Source organism: Falco peregrinus, chromosome 3 (assembly GCF_023634155.1).
Source record: "Falco peregrinus isolate bFalPer1 chromosome 3, bFalPer1.pri, whole genome shotgun sequence".
NCBI classification, from domain to species: Eukaryota; Metazoa; Chordata; class Aves; order Falconiformes; family Falconidae; genus Falco; species Falco peregrinus.
Window position 1 is genome coordinate 61,818,010 of NC_073723.1, and position 19,669 is coordinate 61,837,678.

A 19,669-nucleotide genomic window follows, 5' to 3' on the forward strand; every position below is an offset into this window, starting at 1 on the left:
TGGAAGGCTTGAGGAGTGGGCCTGTGCAAACCTCATGAAGTTAGCAAGGTCAAGTGCAAGATCCTGCACCTGGGTCAGGACAATCCCAAGCACAAATACAGGCTGGGTGGAGAACGGATCGAGAACAGGCCTCAGGAGATGGACTTGGGTTTGTTGATTGATGAGAAGCTCAACATGACCCGGCAACATGCTTGCAGCCCCAGAAATAGGTGTGTGGTCTGGAGGCTGCCTCTTCATTAATAAAACCATAACCAGAGTCCCACTTGCTTTGGTTTTTAGATACAAGAAGGGTCATTTATAGTAATATTTGTCAGGTTCCTCTCCATTCTCATAGACGAAGAGATCATCTGTGGTCTGATCAACACTTAAAAGACAGTGAGGATGTAGACCATAACATGCCAAAAATTGTCACACAGCAACTCCTTCCACCATTTGGGAAACCGTTAAAGGATTTCCTACCTCACACTCTCTTTTCCTGTTCCCTACCTCACACTCTCTTTTTCTGTTCATCCCATCAAAAATCATACACATATAAATGAAGCATAAAATCTTATTTGCATGTTCCAAATCTGATCTGCTAAAATTTCTTAGGATGCAGATACAGATCCATTTCCATCTCAGAGCAACTGGCTTTGGCCTTCAAGACACCAGCTGAACCATTCAACATAATCACACGCTGCAAATATGATACATATGTAGATGGCTAACCAGACAGAAAACAATAATTAAAACAAATGCAAAAAGAAATAATACTTCAAATAAAAATCATTTTTTTCCCCATAAAAACCATACTAAAAGCAAATTCATCCATTTAAAGAACAAAAAAATTCTTAGCCTAATTTACCCAGGCTCAATAATTAGGTTTCAAGGGTTTGGGCATCTATAATTTGAAGCTGCCATACAAATGTAGGTTCAAGATCACAGAAACAACTGAAACATTGTTAATTCAATCATAATATTAAATATGTTAAACTACACATAAGTAATTGTATGTGACTATACCATACTGAGACATAAATTAAACTACATTTGTTTATTCTTATCTTTTCCCTATGAAATGCCCCAGTTCATTTGTTTAGCAAAAATCTCAACAATTATCCCTGAGGCTGTCTAATGCTGAATCATCATAAACTGCCTGCAATAGTTACTCACTATCACTTACAGTGTTATCACTGCTATTCACAGTTACATCACTAATGGCTATCATATGCTATTTCCTTTATTTTCTTATGCTACATAACTCAGTAGGCCTACAAAGAGAACTAGGATTAAACAGCATGTTTATACCAGCAAAAATAACACAAACAAGCAAACACAAAAAAAAAACCCAGAGAAAACTTGTTGTTACTCCACCCATCCTCCCCTGCAGAAAAGCAGAGGATGCATAAAGCTGGACAGCATCATCAAAAAGATTTCAAGCTAATGCATGCCCCACACCCCACACAAACCATACAGAGAGACTCAGACAGTCAGTTTTTTCTTAAATGAGCAAGTAAAATATGAGGACTACTATTCTTGTTTAAAATTCAAGCCACACAACTGGAGTTTCTGAGTTTGTTCTCCTCCCTCCTATCTTTCATTACATAGTTGTCACGTATAGCCCTAAAGGTTCCTCTTCCCTCCCTCCCCATGAAAAGTCACACACAAAAACTTCCTCCTGGTTGGCAACTGCTGATTTCATCTCAAATTGTAAAATACAACCAAGTCCGGATTTCAGGAAAACAGAAAACTTTAAAATCAGGCATTTCAGAACTAATTTATGCATACAGATTTATGTAAGTTATAAGAAAAGAAAACATTCTGTAATTGTTAGGTTCGTTTCAATCAGAATGAAACCTTCCAAACACGGGTATGTTCATATATATAGTATAGAATTTTAAGTATACTTCTCATGACTAAAGTTAAGCAAAAGACTAAATCCTTACAGAATTCTGGCCATGAACAACAAAATAGAGGCTAGTCTACAGGGTGGTTGATCACAGGCTTATCTTCTGCATACTACTAAAACAAGAACTCAACATAAAAGCAAACATACTTTATTAAAGATTTATTTGGAGCCCAAACTAAACTATATTAAAACACCAGAAAACCTCAACCTTAACATATTTCATACATTTCTGTGATCTTGTAACTGTTTACAGATACAATTAAAGCTGGTTTTGAATTGCTCCATTCCAATGCAGAGTCTCTGTGCAGGGGATGGGGCAGGGAGTGAGGGATGTGGCTGAAGTATGCTACGGTACCTGCGCTTTTAAATGGAGCAACTAGTTCAGTGGCATTAAATACAAAGAGGAAAATGCAGACCACAGTATTACCTGGACAAGTCCATTTTCAATAACCAGAAACAGAAATGCCTAACCTGTAAACTATGGATGAGGATGATCCTGAAAAACTTACTGGGTTCCCCTGGCAACCTACAATACTGTTCATTATCCTCTCCTGACCTTTGATGAAGTATTTTCTTGAAGACAATTTCCACAGAGCTATGGATACAGTTGACTATTATCTTCTAGTCCTGTGTCAACAGGAATGTTAGCACCCACAAAAAAACCTAAAAGGATGTGGTCCAATGTCCTGGTTTCAGCTGGGATAGAGTCAATCTTCTTTCCAGTAGCTGGTACAATGCTGTGGTTTTGGATTTAGTATGAGAATAATGTTGGTAACACAACTGTCAATATAAACATTACTTAGCAACAACTAAAAATAAGTCAGGGACTCTTCAGTTTCTTAGGTCCTGCCAGCAAAAAGGCTGGAGAAGCAGAAAAAAATTGGGGGCAGGGGGGACACTGCCAGGACAGCTGCCCCAAACTAGCCAACAGGATATTCTATACCATAGAACATTATGCTCAGTATATAAACTGGGGGAAGTTGACCATGGCCTGCACACCGCTGCTCAGGGACTGGCTGGGTATTGTATTGGTCAATGAGTGGCGAGCAACTATACTGTGCATCGCTCGCTTGGTTGGCTTTTTTTTTCCTTTTAGATTTTATTCCTCTCTTCCCTTTTCATTGTATTATTATTAAATTTCATTTTATTTCAATTATTAAATTGTTCTGAACTCCACCCATGAGTTTTACCTTTTTCCCAATTCTTCTCCCCATCCCACCACAGAAAGAGGGAAGTGAGCAAGCGGCTGTGTGGTTCTTAGTTGCCAGCTGGAGCTAAACCACAACATTCAATTAATGAAAAAGTTCCAGAAGTCCTGAACTACAGTTGCTTCAAAGGTAAGCAAATGTTTTTCTGTTATCGTTAATAATTCGCCCTCAGTAAGAAGGAGGAGCATCAGCAAACACAAGGAGGAACAGAAACAGAAGAATTTTGTAAAGTTGTTGGGTTTTTTAAATTATTTGTATTTCATGCAAATTAACTTCAGTAGATTTGAATCAGATAAATAGCTTGCACACCATTAGCCAGACAGGACATTCAAAAAGCATACCTGTTAAATATGTTCTCACTTGCAGCGTACTTGTCCAGTCTTCCCAAAGGCGTCAACATTTCATCTTGTGAGACAAAGTCCAGGGCTGAAGGTATAATAATCACATCAGACTCTGAGCTGTAGTCATCCACACCAACTATCAGAGACATCAGAAATATTCCTTATAATCACAGTAGTTTAACACTAAAATGATGTCTGTTGTTGGGTTTGAAATACAGAAGTCTAGGCAAGGTCTCATTGACAACGTATTTACTAACTGTGCTACATCACTCCCCCAGCTTTCTTCAACCCCAGAAAGCCTTTTCTACACAAGAGTGATTGATGACATACCAATTGGACTAAATGGATTTTGAGTAAATTTCTCTAGATTCCCAAATACAATGTTTCACTAAACATACAAGGTTCATGATATTTTTAGCTGACAAACAGTATTTTTATACCTTGTATCTTTATATAAGGAAATTACTTCTAGCTAATTCCAAAGTCAGCTTTTTGAAGACACAAAAGACTAAAATCATAGCTGCAATTAGCCCAACAGTAAAGAGTTAATACATCATCTAACAGACCAACAAACCTTTTCAAAAAAAGAAAAATCTAAATTAAGCATGTTAAAATGTTCAGATGTGTGTTGCTATATCCGACTACCAAATAAAACAGGCACAATTCACCTACTGCATTATTATTAACCAGGGCATCAACAGGGAACTTCATATGAACAGACACCTTTATCAACATGGAACCACAATAGTGTGGAAAAGGGGTCCATCCCTGCTCTGCAGAACTGCTTGAAGAATTCAGATTTGAACTACCACCTTTTTTAGCTTCCATATGCCCCCTAAACTGCTCAAAAACTCAGACCCATAACACACACACCTTAGCCTGCAAATGCAATTACTTATCTGCAAGAACTATCCCAGACCACCTGCTTTACTCCTGAAAATATAACACTACAGCTATGCTTCAGTCTAGCCAAGTTTATCTGAAAAGCCTTTTGAAAACTAGCAGAGATGAAGAGAAATACAGATAGATCTAGAAGTCTAACAATGATTTTTTTTAAAAAAAGTGAAAGCTATAGAGGAAAGAAAAAATATTCTCTTACTTTCCGTACAATTATGCTATGTTACATAAATTGGTTATCAAACGTTGTACCATCTTCAACATTCAGAATACACAAGTAGCTACCATTTTCTGAAGTCTTCCTTAATGTATTTCAAATGTCAAAAGGTTTAACACCAAATTTCTCTAGAAGAGTAATATTTTTAGACCTAAACTGAGTCAAACAGCATCCCTTTACCAATAAACTAATTCCCCCATTTTCTAGGTAGAGAATCAATGGACATTGTTTAATTGGTCATAAATAAATCCTACGCCTGGAAGAGAGCCCAAATTCTGCAGTTGCTGATAGGACATGAAACCCTTGCCAGAAATAAAATGAAGAAGTGATGGGAGAAGAGCAAATGTGTAAGAAGAATCTGGGAGACAGGGGCAAGGAAGAAACTGTGCTAGGAGCTGTGAGACAAAGTAGATGAAAGAGCAATCTGGGGAGAGGAACTAGTGCTCTTGGATACACCTAAGGCAGAGGACAAACTGCAGGGGGAGGAAGGGAAGACTCAAAAGAAAGGTCAGATGCAGAAAGCTACTGCAGCACAAAGGGAAAGAAAGCACTTAGCAACCCCAGGTTTACACAACTTTGAACCTGTTTTTAGTTTGGGTTTGTGGTTTGGTTGTGGTTTTTTTGCAAGAAGCAATTTTATTTTCACAGGAAAGGTGGAGGGAAGGTAAAAATATACTCATAATGCAAGTTAGGGTTTTATGGCAGGTCAAGTTAACAAGGACCAGGCTACATCCTTTCACAGGTTCATAGGCCTTTAATTCAACCCATCAATCCAACTGAAACCACAGGTTTTCATGGGTTTATAGTTATGCCATGATCCTCTCACACAAACTAGTCTTTTTAGAATAGAATATTTCAGTTGGAAAGGGTCTACAACGATCATCTACTCTGACCACCTGACCACTTCAGGGCTGACCACAAGTTAAAGCACGCTGTTAAGGGCACTGTCCAGATGCCTCTTAAACACCGACAGGCTTGGGGCATCGACCGCTTCTACAGGAAGCCCATTCCAGTGTTTCATCACCCTCTGGGTGAATAAATGCTTCCTAATGTCCAGTCTAAACCTCCCCTGACAGACACAGCTTTGAATCATTCCCGTGCAACCTGTCACCAGATCCCAAGGAGAAGACATCAGCACCTCCTTCTCCACGTGCCCTTCTCAGGAAGCTGTAGAGAGCCGTGAGGTCACCCCACAACCTCCTTTTCTCCAAACTAGACAAGGCCAAAGTCCTTCACCATTCCTCATAGGAACATTTTGTTGTTTACAAGCTCCTACTGTTGGAGTGCTGACTCAAGACATACTTTGAAGCAACAAACACATTCTGCAGCATCCACATATTAATTAAGTTACACAGGTACTCCTCATTCCAGGAAATTAATTGCATTAAAACTCATTACAATTGAGTCCTTCACTAGGGAACTAAAGCACTGCACTCAGATCAATTTCTAAACTATAGAACTTAAATTAATACAGTTAAGTTATGACATAACCAACTGGGGAGAAAAAACCCATCACTAATATTCAGTGAAATTAATTCCACGGCAGGGTCCTATTTTCCTATTTTGAAGTCTGTTGATCATACTACAAATTTAAAAGCATAACTTGAAGAAACATGTCAAAATATCAACATAATTATTGTCACCAATATGATTATTTTTATTTAGCTATCAAATGCAGGAATAATAAAAAAAGCTGACATTTTATCAACCAGCACTAGTTTTACTCCCTCCATTTCTCTCCTCTCAACCTCAACTTCATATTCCATGCTCCTCTCTCTTCCCTCTACATTTACTCTCCCCTAACACTCCTACAGTGAGTGGTTCAATGTAGATGCCACCTCAGATGGTGTAAAACATGGCAACTGCTCACTTTGTATGTCTCGATGCATAAACATGAACCGAAGGTGACTATATTTCTGATGCCTTTGATTTAGCAAACTGAATGTTCTGATAATTTTTGCCTTGTGAAACCAGTTAAGTCAAACAAACTCTAAATCCACTCTATATCACATCTAAATATCAATGATAAAAATACAAGCAGCTGCTTACAATTTATCTGATTGATGTCTCCTACTAGTTCAAACAGAAAGTGAGGTGTGTAGATTTGTGCTGCATTTGTGCTTTGTAAAATTAAGTTTACCACTACACTGGGCTTGATGTACCTCTGCTATTGATGCCGAGCAACATTTATTATCTAAATAAATTCCAGCATCTCAGCTTATAGTCACAAAAGAGATCATTCAAACAGCAACATCTGGATAATCGTAGCATTAATACCAACATGGAAGAGGGGTGATAAAAATAAATAAACATGTACATGAATAAACAAACTGTACATGAACGGTTTAAAGTTCTATTCAAGTACTGTTACTGTTATCTTACATATTCATTTTCACCTTCAACAGTAAGACACCAATCCAAGTGAAAAGAGCCATCAGCCCAGTACACTTCCCATTCTAACAAAGCCCCTCAAGTGGATGTTTGTCTTTAACTTGCCCCAAATATGACTGACCAACAATCTAACCACTCCTCATCTAAAATGCATATAGAATATATTTTGCATTATTCAATAAACAAAGTCACTTTGATATTCCCTACACTTGGAAGATTGTTCCAAAAAAGCTATCAAAAAGGCTGTTAACTGAGCTTTGCCTCTTGCCCTCCTCTGCTTTCCACCCAGCTTTGAGCACTTGCCCAAGTACCACAACAGGACCTTTTGTAAATTCTACAAATGCAGAAGACAAGCTTGAACACAAGTGTACTGCTTCTGGCTGGCGCAGAGTTAAAATTCTTCACAGCAGCTTACGGGGTTGTTTCAACCTACTTGCTGGTAGGTTAGTGTGAGGAGCAGAAAAGGGCTTGACACTGTGTAAACACACTGGTGTTTTAGTAACTGCTGAACAGTGCTATCAACACTAGTTTCAGCACAAATCCAAAACATAGCACAACACAAGCTAATATGAAGAAATTTAATTCTATCCTAGGCAAAACCAGTACAAGTCTTGGCTAGTTCAAATGCGGAACATCCCAATTCATTCCCACTTAAGAATATAGAACAGGCAACAGAGCCACATGTTACTTCCCTCTCCTGCTGCAGAAAAACTACAGGTCACTTTTCTTAGTTTTTCAAACCAGTACCAAAAAGTCCAGACCAAATGCTCAAAAGGCATCTAAACTATAACACACCACTGAAAACTAATGCAAGTGCAGAGCCTAAGTACCTTTTAATCTGGTCTTACATGTTCACACCAACATGCAAAAGAAGTACAGCTAAGACAAATTAGGAGTTTCTATAAAAACCCAGCAGTTTCAAGTTTTCTATAAGAACTATCCCAGCAGTTTCAAGTCACCAGTGCTGATGGGGGAGGAACAGTAATTGGACAACAGTGCAAAAAGCAATCAAATGCCCCTATTTTCTGTCCACATAAGCACCAAAGCAGAGCAAATTGAATAAATTGATTTATCTACAGTAAGTAGTTTGCAAACTTCTCTTCAAAACTCTATACAACTACCACCAAATATAAGGCAGCACTGCATAACAAAATAAGCACTGGGTTTTGTTTCAGTATCTGACTACCACTGACCTGTTGTATGACACAAGCCAAGTAACTTCTCTCTGTACCTTCATTTTCCTGTCCAAATACTTAACTGTTTTTTGTAGAAGTTGTTCAGGCTTGTCTATCTATCTTACATCCAGTCCATACCATACCAGCAATACATTAACAGCCTCCCACTTTAAGTTCTCCTGTTTCCCTTAAACTTTCCTCTGTTTTATGCAAGGATACAACAACTACTTACCATGATTATTAACTAACATAAACCATATAGCAATCATGATGAGACAGACTATGTTTAGAGGTGCTTTGTCAACGACTGACAAGCTTGGTTGAGCTTACAACAACAAAAGTCCATTTAAAACTCAGTCCCCTATAGAAGTGTAGTCTATAGGACAATTTTCAAGAGAGCAAATTTTTCTACTACATATCTCATCTTCATGGTACGCTTCACAAAGATCTTGATCATGTTGTCTCTTTTAGAGACAAGTGCACAAGATCATGTTTCTAAAAGTATTCTTCTTTTATTTGACAATGCATGAGTAACTCTTTGCCATAGACTTTTCGGTAGCAAGGTCTCCATGTATTCTTGTTTACTATGGGCTCCATGGCAGAAACATATCCTCCCTCATTTTGGCATGGAAACTTGGCAAGACAACAGGTATTCTAAAAATGAGCAATTTTCATTTCTGAAAGCTGAGCAACAAACAATTTTAAAGCTTTGAGATTTCCAACTAATATTAGAGCTCTCTCATTTTATCTTCTGCGTTTCCCAAGCATTCTCAAGATCCTAAGTCTCTACTGCAGTTGCTACAGATATATCTAGTAAAAGGGACTATTTTTTATTCAGCTATAGTTCCGGTAACTACTATGCTCTACATCGAATATTACCATAAGGATGTCCAGGTTAATACAGCAAATATGCAGAAAGGACTTAGTTCTGTTCTACTATTCAAGTAATTCTTCTGTTTAATTGCAAAGCAAAAAGAGTAGTTCTGTGAGCCCAAACATTTGATAGCATAATCACAAAATAACAGCAAGTTTTGTTCTAAGTTATCATCCTCTATGCTATCAAGGAATAAATTCACCTTACATTCAGATTCTTGCAGAACACAATATTCTCAGTCCTTCAATATTGTGAATAGATTCATTTCCATCTAATTTTCTATACAAAATATCATTTTACATCTTGACGTTCTGCAAAGAGAAATCCACTTCAGCATAAGCCTGGAAGCTAAACATCTACATTTGTCCACAGTTATGAATTCATTACTCTTACCCTTTCACACTGCACTATATTCCAGCTCTGATTCTGCAGCGACAGCACAGACCAAAGTGTTAGTCACACTATTTCAGCTTCATTTGCTACCACAAATTTACTGTGCTGCTTCAGTAATATTAACCAAGAGCTACTGTGATGACAGTTGCACATGTATTACAGAATGCACGTCATGCTAAATTCCACCACTTTGCCTGCCCAATCCAGGTATCACTCACTGGTGACCACAGATCCCACTGTCAGAAAGTGGGAGCTGATTTTTCTAAGAGACGCTTGAAATCTGCTATCTCTGTTTTCCTGCTGTAGTCTGAGACTAAACATGCAAATAAGATGCCACAAGTTTACCCTGATATTGCAAATGTTTTTGGAGAAAAATGCTAGTGTAAACAGTGTGTGATTAAAATCAGCAAAAATTACAAAGCAGGTGAACAGAAGTATAAAAGGGATCTGCAAGTAACAATCTTATATTCCAGTCCACCCACCATATTAGGATAAATAAGAACCACAATTCCCTTTCTCTGCCTCTCCCCTAAATTTCCCCTTCAAACACAGAGTGCTGTCCACCTTGAGCCTTTTATGAATGTGAAGTTACCACACCTATATGCACAGATTCTGTCTACACTCTGAGTTTGGGGATGGGGGAGAAGGAGGAGAGAGGCAAGAGCAAGGAAGAAGTTAAGAAGGGGGAAATGCAAAGCAGCTCTGATGCAAAGCTGTGGTGTTAACAGCAAAGCTTACCACATTAGCCCCTATGTAGCACTTACACAGAAGAGCTTGCTAACAGCTTGAAGCCCAGAGCAAACCCATTAAAATAAAGCCTTGGTACAGGCTTGGTGAGGGGAGCATTTAGCAGATGAAAGACAGGCACAGGAATCAAAATCAGCAGCTGTTTACACACCGAACTCATGCAAGTATGGCACAGCAAATTTAAAAACCCGCTAGACTAAACATAACAGACTAAAATAGTATTTTCATTTAGCAAAGGCCTTAAAAAAATATAGTTAGTTATCAAGCATGCCAAAGGAGTTGCATTTCTCATCAAGCATCAAAGGAAACAAGGAGCGATACAAAATTCTCTAAGCAGCAAGGACTGGTACAGCTACAGACAAGTTTGTCTTTTCCAGACATACACAGGCAGCACTGAAAATCCTGATCTGCTGTGAAACAAAAGAAGAGTTCTACTTCATACTGCTCACTAGTCATTTATTTGCACAGCAACAGAATGTACCTTCTACCAGTTAATGGTTTGACCTGCAACAAAAGCTGGTCCAGAGGAAACTGAAACAAAGAGGACGACATCTAAGCTACCAGTTATAACAATCAACAGTTTATATTTTGTTTGCCAGTTTCCTGTTGGGAGCATGTCACACAGATCACCACGGTACTCAAGTTCCCTGCTATTTAGGTCCCTATCTTTTACTCCTTCCAAACAACTGCATGCAATTAAGAATTGTGGAATGAAGCAAAAGTCAGCTAGTGCGAGCAGGAAGTTCCTCTAAAATACTTTCTCCTCTACAAGTTCCTTACAGTCAGGGAAAAGCATCCACTCTCTCTGCAGAGCACGGTCGCTTGTGGGAGTTTCGATTAACTCCATCACTGACAATTTTGTAGCAGTACAAAGAGAATTCCACTTCCATCCTCAGTCAAGATGTTTTCCCTGGTCCCACCGTGACAGGACACATGCATTCACTGTGCTTGGGGCCATGCTCAAATTCTGCCCCCTAACTGGGCATCTAGTACACACAAAAACATCAAGTTCAAACTACATATGCTTTAACCTTGGGCTAACTGGAAGAGAGAGCATTATGAAGCAAGCAGTTCAAATTCAGACACTGCAAAGGCTTGTGCTAGCTTTGCAACCCTGAGTGACCCCATGAGTTATGACACATCAGCTACTAAACCCAACTGTTTCACTTGATTGAAATGTTGCTCCGCTCTGCAGTTACTTTGACTGGTTCAATCACAGTAACTGAAATACACTTACTTGGGCTAAATGCTGCAGGGAAGGCAAGTTCTATCATTAGTGCATCCATAATCTATAAAACATGGCTTTGCAAAATAAATCACTTTGAACTTCCTAACTGTACTTCTCTCTCCACTTAAACCCCAGACAACACTCTTGAGACAGTCTTGACAGCATTCAAAACTCTTTGTGGGACAGCCTTTGTGTTTCCCAGACGTTCGAAGATGGAAATTCTTTCTGTAACTCTTCGCACTTTTCTTCCTTCTGCAACTCTCTACACCTTTCCTGCCCACGTTCAGCATGAAGTATAAAACTGATCTATGGGAGAAGACTGAGCAGTACAGAATGCAGTGGATTCACTCATGGATTCACTCTTAGAAAAAGTAAGAACAGTCATGGGTGTTAATTTCAGTGTTATTTAAAATACAGTTTTCTCTAACAAAACATATATACAAGCAAACTTGCACAAGCAAGTATCCCTACAGACTAATCAAGCTATTCCTCCTGAAGGCTAGAGAGGAAGGAAAAGGTAGTCTCTCTCCCATTAAAGTATTTGTGAACTGTTCAGGCACTATGGCAACGAGACAAAAAAAAACCCTAAGCAGACTTGTTTAATCAGAGGAAAACACTCCAACAGTCTGCATTTTCGCTCATACAGAATGCCACTTTTATACATTAATATATTTAGCTTTTATGAAAATTTTATCTCAGAATAATGCATATTTATTGTACTATTTGCCTTTCATTTTTCTTTACCTTAAAAATAGTTTAAAAAACCCCACCAAATCAGTACTCTCAACTCTCTCTCTGCTGTTGCAAATGAACACCCTTCACAAACATACCTTGACCTTTTGTTCAACCTATAATATTGGATAGGATTTTAACAGTCTATTGCCAGAAAGAACCGCAGCATCCCTCCCAAACCAAGAAAAATTCACATAAAGTTTTCTTATGCTGTACAGAGAAACCCTAATGTTTTGGGTTCCTTTAGGGGCAGCAGCCCCTGCCTTGCTCTTCCAAAGACAGAATTGTTACTCCAGCTCTCAAAGCAGAAGTTATCCTTTCATCCAGTTCTGCTAGTGTTACAAGTCATCTCTTGCAGCTACTGTTCTTACAATGAAAACTTCCTGCCCACACAGAGGGGAAGTCTTAGCAGCAAAAGACACACACAGGAAAGAAAGGCATTTTATCTTCAACAGCCTGCAGTCTGCCACCTCCACAATAGGTCAGCAGTCAGAAACAACTGCATGAACACACCAAGGCTTTACTCTATCTTAAGCTTAGGATTTTTTAAATTTCCAGCTCCTTCCTCCTTCTGGACTCATTCACTCCAACCTCATTTTGATTTTTTCCTCTGAGCTGGTGAGAAAGGGAAGAGAATACCTGAAGCCCTAGGAGATAAATAAGGAGACAAAGTAAAATTAAAATAATAAAAATAATAAAAAAAAGAGCTGGCAACGTTAATTGAGGATCCTTGTGAGAGACAGGAACATAAAAGTTGGCTGGCGAAAAGCACATTTTCACATCAGAAGTGATCCTACTGGTCTTGGGAAGCTGAAAGCCTAGAAAATTACCTCTTCTTCAATCTTCTGCTAGGTGTAAAGGAGAAAACATGTGCAGCTGCATGAGGAAGTTTCATCAGCCTATACCAAACCAAGCACAATCCTTTCCTCACATAATCTCCTTCTCTAGGATCCTAAAAGGTTGCTTGAGAAAGAGATTGACCATCACCCACCTGAGACCACTAAAATCAAAATTCTACAGGGACACAGCCGTCCACCCGAGTCTCCCAGTTTCTATGAGGGTCAATCACCACAATAACAACAAAGAAATTAACTGAAGAGTCAGGAGAATTAAAACCTGATCTCCAGGGGAAACAACAGACTTAACAAGTATGATTCATTACCATTAAAAAATGGTCATTAGAGTCCCAACAGAACAGAATCTCAAGTCACACCAGAGAACTGACTCTAAGCACTACAGAAAATCTGCCATTAATTTCTGTTATTTTTTGCAACACAGACATTAAAAAGTGCGGACTACTGAAATGCCAACCTGGTAACTCTAACTTGGCACTCTTCAACTAGAGCTAAGACTCTGATGGGACCAAAAGGTCAGTACTGCAGCATGGCATTTGAACATTATGTTGGAAATTTAGCTATACTCAAAGCTGGAATGCAGTCAAGTGACCCGACTTGCAGTCTATACATAACAACTAAGAGCATAACAAAATTTACTAATTCTTGTTCTGTGGCAAAGAAACAAAGGAATCATAATGCAAAAGCTTCTGATATTACTATGTACAGCTGTGGGAAAGGGAAGGTGAGTTTTAACACACTGAATGAATGTTATGCCCGTATAATTCACTACAAGAAAATAAGAACTACAACACAGCATCAAGCTGTGCTACCCAAAGTCGAAGAAAATAATTTAATTAAAAGCATTCAACCAACACAAGCTCACTGCTAATACCAGATGATTTGCTGATCACCTGGGAAAGGAATCTATCAACGATAAACCAGCTTTTGATATCTGCAGATGCACAAAGACTATTTTCTTCAGCTCAGCTAAATAACTGGCTCACTCACAGAGAAGCCAGCTGGGAGGAAAGCTTAGAAAGACCTGTCCTCCCTTTCCAATCAATGAAAAAGAACTTGATGCTAGACCAGAGGTATATTAGATCATGGCTACTGTATTTGGTTTTATTTTTAGAACTGTTTAATGCACTAGTGAAATCCAACCAGTAACACTAGATTTGCTAATTGTAAAAACTATCTTGTTAAATTTTACATCTACCATTAAACTCTTATGCTAAAGAAAACAAGTTTACGCATAGGTGTGTATGTATATCTATAAAAACTCATTTAACAGTTCTAAACTAGAACTGTCAAAACTATGCTTAGATATTAAAATACCCTCTTCTGCATTTTTAGTTAAAACATCTGGACACTATGCATACAGAAGAGGGTAACTATCACTCAGCATTTTTCAACATGATTAAAGTCAAAGCTTCAGAATCTGGATCTTAAGCTACATAACCACCAAAGCATGCATATAGTAGCTGGAACTACCAAAAGTCGTATGTAAATGCAGCTGTCAGTTATCAATAATAAACTTTAAAAAAAAAAAAGCAAAACAGTATTATAACCAGGTATTAGATCAAAATTTCTTTTCTCTCCTGATTTAAATCACAATTAAAATCCTGGAGTTAAATAAAGCTATCCTTTTTCACAATCTAGATTCTGAAAAATAGAGCCATCTGTAATTAGAATACACATCCTGCACACATCAATGGACAGACTGAAAGAAGTTAGCATCATAGTACATTTGACTGCATCTATCTGTACTGATCAGTTCAATCTTCAGAAAAATCCGGGGCAGAGGGGCAGGACTGTCTAGGAAGAGTCAAAGAGTATTTTATTTATCATCAGCTATATGTAATTCTACAACCCCTCATTTGCTTTTCAACCAGTTTTGTTGCTTATTTTCTTTTCTGTTCTATACTTAGCTTACGCATTTACACTACTGTATTTTGATTTCGTATGCACAAAAAGATTTGAACAAAAGCCAGTTTTTCCCCAACTTCTTTTCATATCCTGTGCAAGATTTATGACAAAAGATCAAGGAAGCCAACAGTCCAAGCAGTGTTTATGGGTAACTGTCCAGCTGACTTTGAACCACTAACTTAATTTTGCCACCTTATAGCAACCAGATAGGATGGGGAGGCTTCTGCTTGCTTCCACTTCAAATTTCCACCCTATTACCGGGGTGGGGTTTTTAGGATGGCGTTGGTTGGGTTTTTTTGCTTTAATGAGTATCACACAAGGATTCTTATGAGGTTTACCTTAACCCAAATGAAATGCAATGATATGTTACTTATTTGAGGGGTTATAGTCAATAACAAAGTTGACTTTCACAATAAGAACTTGCATTTAGGAGTTAATACAAGGTTTATAACCTTCTGCATGTCCAGCAAGGATGCATTCACTGACACACACCCTTTTAACTACTGAACAAGGAAAAGCCACTGGCTGAATATGGGAGAACCAGAATTTCTTTATCACAGCCTTTGGCACCAGAAGCTACCTCTACAGAAGCAAAATATTAGCTAAAATTAAAGCACTGAAACGCCACATGCCAAACTATGTAACTACTTAAAGCAATCATCTGTGTAATGCACCATCAGGTATAAAGTATGCATTCACCTGAAAAAGAAAAAAAAAAAAAAAATCTGAGCTTTCCAGTGGTAACCAAGCAACCAAGAGCAGAAAATGTGAAGCTTTCAAAATAGAAGTGCAAACCAAAGCTGAAATTAATTATTTAAAAGTCAATCCAGCTGGTTTATCAACCACCCTCTAAAAGCCTTTCTTATAAAAGCTCCTGTTTAATCTCTGACCTCTTAAGCAAATAAACAAAAGACAATTTTTAAAAAGATGCCTTCCACAGCATATATTCTATTGCTCCCCCAGCACTCCAAAAGCAGATTTACTACTCTGCTCAAATCTAGGAATTTTCATTTAACCTAAATATTTATCAAGCTCTCTTTATGAAAATGTAAACTTCCTTTTACAAGAAACTATCAAAACCATACTCCAAAGATACAATAATTTACTGGTTTATGTTTCGGGTTAATTAGCATCCAATGAGTTGGCACAATAAATGAGGGGAAGCACAAATTGTACATTTTTACAAGTCGTTGTTTAAACTCCAACTTCCCAGTAAAATACTTGATTCCAGAGACCTTAAAGACAAAGATCGTAAACCAGCCTCTTCTTAACTCTGCATATCCAAGAAGATACACAGATGCTTGCATCATTACTTTTAGCAGCAACTGTGCATTGTTTTTTGCTCAGCTCCAGGACCTTCTCCTAGTGCTTTAGATTAAGACTAATAAAAGGTATCTCTTAGTCACCTTAAAGATTCTTTAATTTTCTTTTATACTTTTATTGCGTTAAAAATCAGTGAATCACATTGTAGATTCTCATTATCAAAAAAAACCCCAATGTTGTGATTCAGAATCAAACCTAGACTCACTGAGGAGCTACAAAGGAATGCCTAATCTAGTAAAATGTCCTAAACCATATGCCTAATTAGAGACGCAGCTTCAGATGTCCAATCCAGATCTTTACACAGGTACCTAGTCTCAATCACTCCCTGTTTCTCCAGTGTACCTCACTGATGTTCTGCTATTGCTTGATACAAGCTCAATTAAAAGCCCAAAGATTTATTGAAAACTATATAGCTGTCTTTCAAAAATAGTCAATCCATTGATCCCATCTCAGTCTTTTCATATAATTAACAATATTTCACATTTACCTACGTGTCTGCTCCTAATTACACTAACCAGGACTACAAGTATGCCCGTATGTCTTTTTCCTTGTTTGTCTTTAACTATAGCTTAGCACATGTAATAGCAAGACCGCAGCTGGCAGAATCACACATGCATAAAAGCTGCCAGCGCTTCCAGTTTTCTCGCAATTGCGTTCTCCTACTTCAGGAATACACCTCTAAAACAGTGTCTAACTCCACTACTCGAAAGAACAGGAAATATTTCAGCTATTTACAACAGAGAGGTACTGTAGGGTGGGGTTCAGACAAAAATTGCAGCTTTGTGTCTGTCTTTTTTTTTTCATTGTCAGTTTCATATGTGCAACCATGAAATGTAATCCCCAATAACACATCAATTGGGAATGCTTTCATAAATTATATAAGACCTGTTTCATGGGTACAAAACATGGTTATTTCAAAGAAATACCACCACACAATAAACAGTCTTTCTTTTGACTAGCATTTACAGCCTCCCTGGTCTGTATTATTTTTCTCTAGCTCACGGCCATCTCACAAGAAAATCATATACAATTTAGAACCATAAAAGACATCATGTGACTGAACTATGTCCAGACAGCACACATTCATTCACACAGCTTCCTGTTTTTTTCTCTTAACAGAATATGCATAAGTATTGAGCTATTCGCTTTCATCTGCTTCCATCAAAACCTCAGTAATTTTTAATGAGCTTTCAAATTTTTAGATTTCTATGGCTCCCACCTTCAGGATGCTCTCATCTGGACTGAGTCATACCTCCATGCATGTATTATTTTTTCATCTTTAAACACAAGACCATAACATTCAAACCACCACCAGGAGCCCACAGGTTCACAATCACCTCTCTAATGACTACACGCAATTTCTTACTTCAATGCCTCTCTTACAGTCAACGAAAATCATAATCTTAAGTGGAAATTTAAAGAACACACTTTTATTTTTCAGTGTGTCACTTCTGAAGTCCTCCTCCTGTAACCATACAAAGTTTCCAAGCGGCTATGCTATCGATGTGGATTTCAAGCCATCAGAATTAAAAAAAGCAAGCCTTACAGCTTGCTCCCCCTTTGTGCAAGGCAACACACAATAAGGGCCTTTTAAACGTCAGATGTCAAAACTGAAAAAGAAGATGCAGCAGTTCAATTCTGAAAAGTTAAACCAACCCTCCTCTAAAAACGTAAGCCATGCACGGGAAGGTTTCCCTCCCGCGACCCCCCCGCGGCGAGCGGGCGGCCGTGCAGCACGGCACACCTCCGGCACCGGCCGGGCTCCGCACCCCGCCGCACCGCCTGCCTCACCAGCTGCCTCCGCCTCCATTTTCACTTCCAGCCCCAAATTTATCCTCCTCTGCTTCCAAGAAGCTCCCTCGGTACCGACATCGCCAGCAGACACCTCCTCACCTGAGTAACATCTACCTGTCTGGCCAGCCGCGCTGCGTACCCCTGAGTTAGGCATTTTGTACCTGAACCACATTCTGTGATTTGCACCGCGACGTGAACTCTTTTCCACACATCTCTCCAGCGGGGTCAGGAAGCGGGGCCGGGGGGGGGGGGGGGGGAGGGGGAAGGATACCACACACACACACACACACACAATATATATATATAAAACAACCACCGTAGATATAAAAGGAACGAACAACCCACACGCTGCAGCCTCCGGCGCGGCAGGATTCCCCTCCCCGGAGGCGTCCCCCCCCTGCCCAGGCCATGCGGGGACGACGCCCCTCGGCGGCCCGCAGGCTGCCACACCTCCCGGCGGGGCTGCCTCCTTCCCGCCCGCCCTCGGTGGCCGTTAACGGAAGCCCCGCGCGCTGCCCGCCGGACAACGCACCCCGCTGCGCGCCGCCGCTGCCCCGCGGGAAAGCCCGGCGGGAACCGGCCTGCCCCACGCGCGTCCGCGACCGTGTCATGGGCACGGGGAAGCGCGGGGCACGGCCGCCTCCTCCCCCCACCGCGCCGCCGCCTCCCACAATGCACCGTGGGCGCTCCCCGCTGAAGCCACTTCCTCGCCCGACAGCCGCCCCGCGCCGCCGGCCCCCGGCCCCACTCACATGCGTCGATCTCCTCCTGCAGGTCCTCCTGGAGCAGCGACAGATCTGCGGGAGATACACCATGTGCCAAGGCGCCCGGCCCGCCGCGCCCCCGCCACGCGTGACCCGGCCCGCCCGCGGGGCCGCCCCCCGCCGCCGCTGACGGGCTCCGCAGGCTGCGCCCCGGCGCCCTCCCCGGCCTGACCCCACCCCGCGGCCCCCGCGCTCCGAGCCGGACAGCAGCGGGAAGCGCTTCCGAAGCCGGGGCGGGGGAGCCGGGGGGGGGGGGGGGGGGGGGGGGGGGAGGGCTGGCGCCTCACCGGGGAGGCGGCGTGTGCGGAAAGGGGGAGGGGGGGCGCTACCTACCCGCCATCTTGCTGCAGCCCCCGCGGGGCGCCCGCCTACATTTACCCGGCGGCCGAGCGAGGCAGGGGGCGGCGGGAGCGGGCAGGCCCGGCGCGGTCCAGGCCCCGGGCCCGGCAGCGTCTCCCCGCGTCCCCGGGAGAGTCGCGCAGGGAGGGAGGAGGGAGCGGGCGGGCGGAGGAAGGCGGGAGGAGGGGTCTGGGCCGGACACGCTGCCCCCGCCTCCGCCCGGCGGAGCCGCGCTCGCTCGCACAGGCGGCCGCGCCTCCCCGCCCCTCGCTCTGACTCACGGCCGGAGCGGCGCGGCGCGGCACGGCACGGCACGGCCCGCGGGCGGCGAAGCCGGCGACCGGCGGGGCACGGCACAGCACGGCCCGCTCACCTGGGCTCGCCCCCAGCCCCAGCCGGCCTCCCGGGGCTCGGCTGGGTTCCTCCTGCCGCCCGCCGAGGGGTGGGCAGGGCGGCGGGCTGAGGCGTTGCCCCACGGCGCTCCCGGTGCGGCGGGGCCGGCCGGAGGGAAGGGCTCGCGCCGCGTGGCGCCGCTTCCAGGGGAGAGGGTCTGGGCGAGTCAGCGGGGCCGCAAAGTCCCTGCTTCGGGCCTTGCG

The 19,669-nt window shown here is 41.6% G+C and overlaps 1 protein-coding gene across 10 annotated transcripts in view; it reads right to left on the reverse strand.

Moving 5' to 3' along the window:
* PPP4R1 (protein phosphatase 4 regulatory subunit 1) overlaps positions 1-19,247 on the reverse strand; it is a 66,316-nt gene extending 47,069 nt beyond the window's left edge. The window contains exons 1-3 of one of the 10 annotated variants that reach the window (XM_055800840.1): positions 19,068-19,247; positions 18,723-18,767; positions 3,438-3,522 (exon numbers count right to left, since the gene is read on the reverse strand). In XM_055800840.1, coding sequence (XP_055656815.1) covers positions 3,438-3,522; positions 18,723-18,767; positions 19,068-19,074 — 137 coding nt within the window. In that variant the 5' untranslated portion in view covers positions 19,075-19,247. Of the gene's footprint in view, positions 1-3,437; positions 3,575-18,502; positions 18,627-18,722; positions 18,772-19,067 lie in introns of those variants that run through there. The other 9 variants (XM_055800836.1, XM_055800839.1, XM_055800835.1 and 6 more) reach the window with 9 other exon arrangements.
* Between the last annotated feature and the right edge of the window lie 422 nt (positions 19,248-19,669).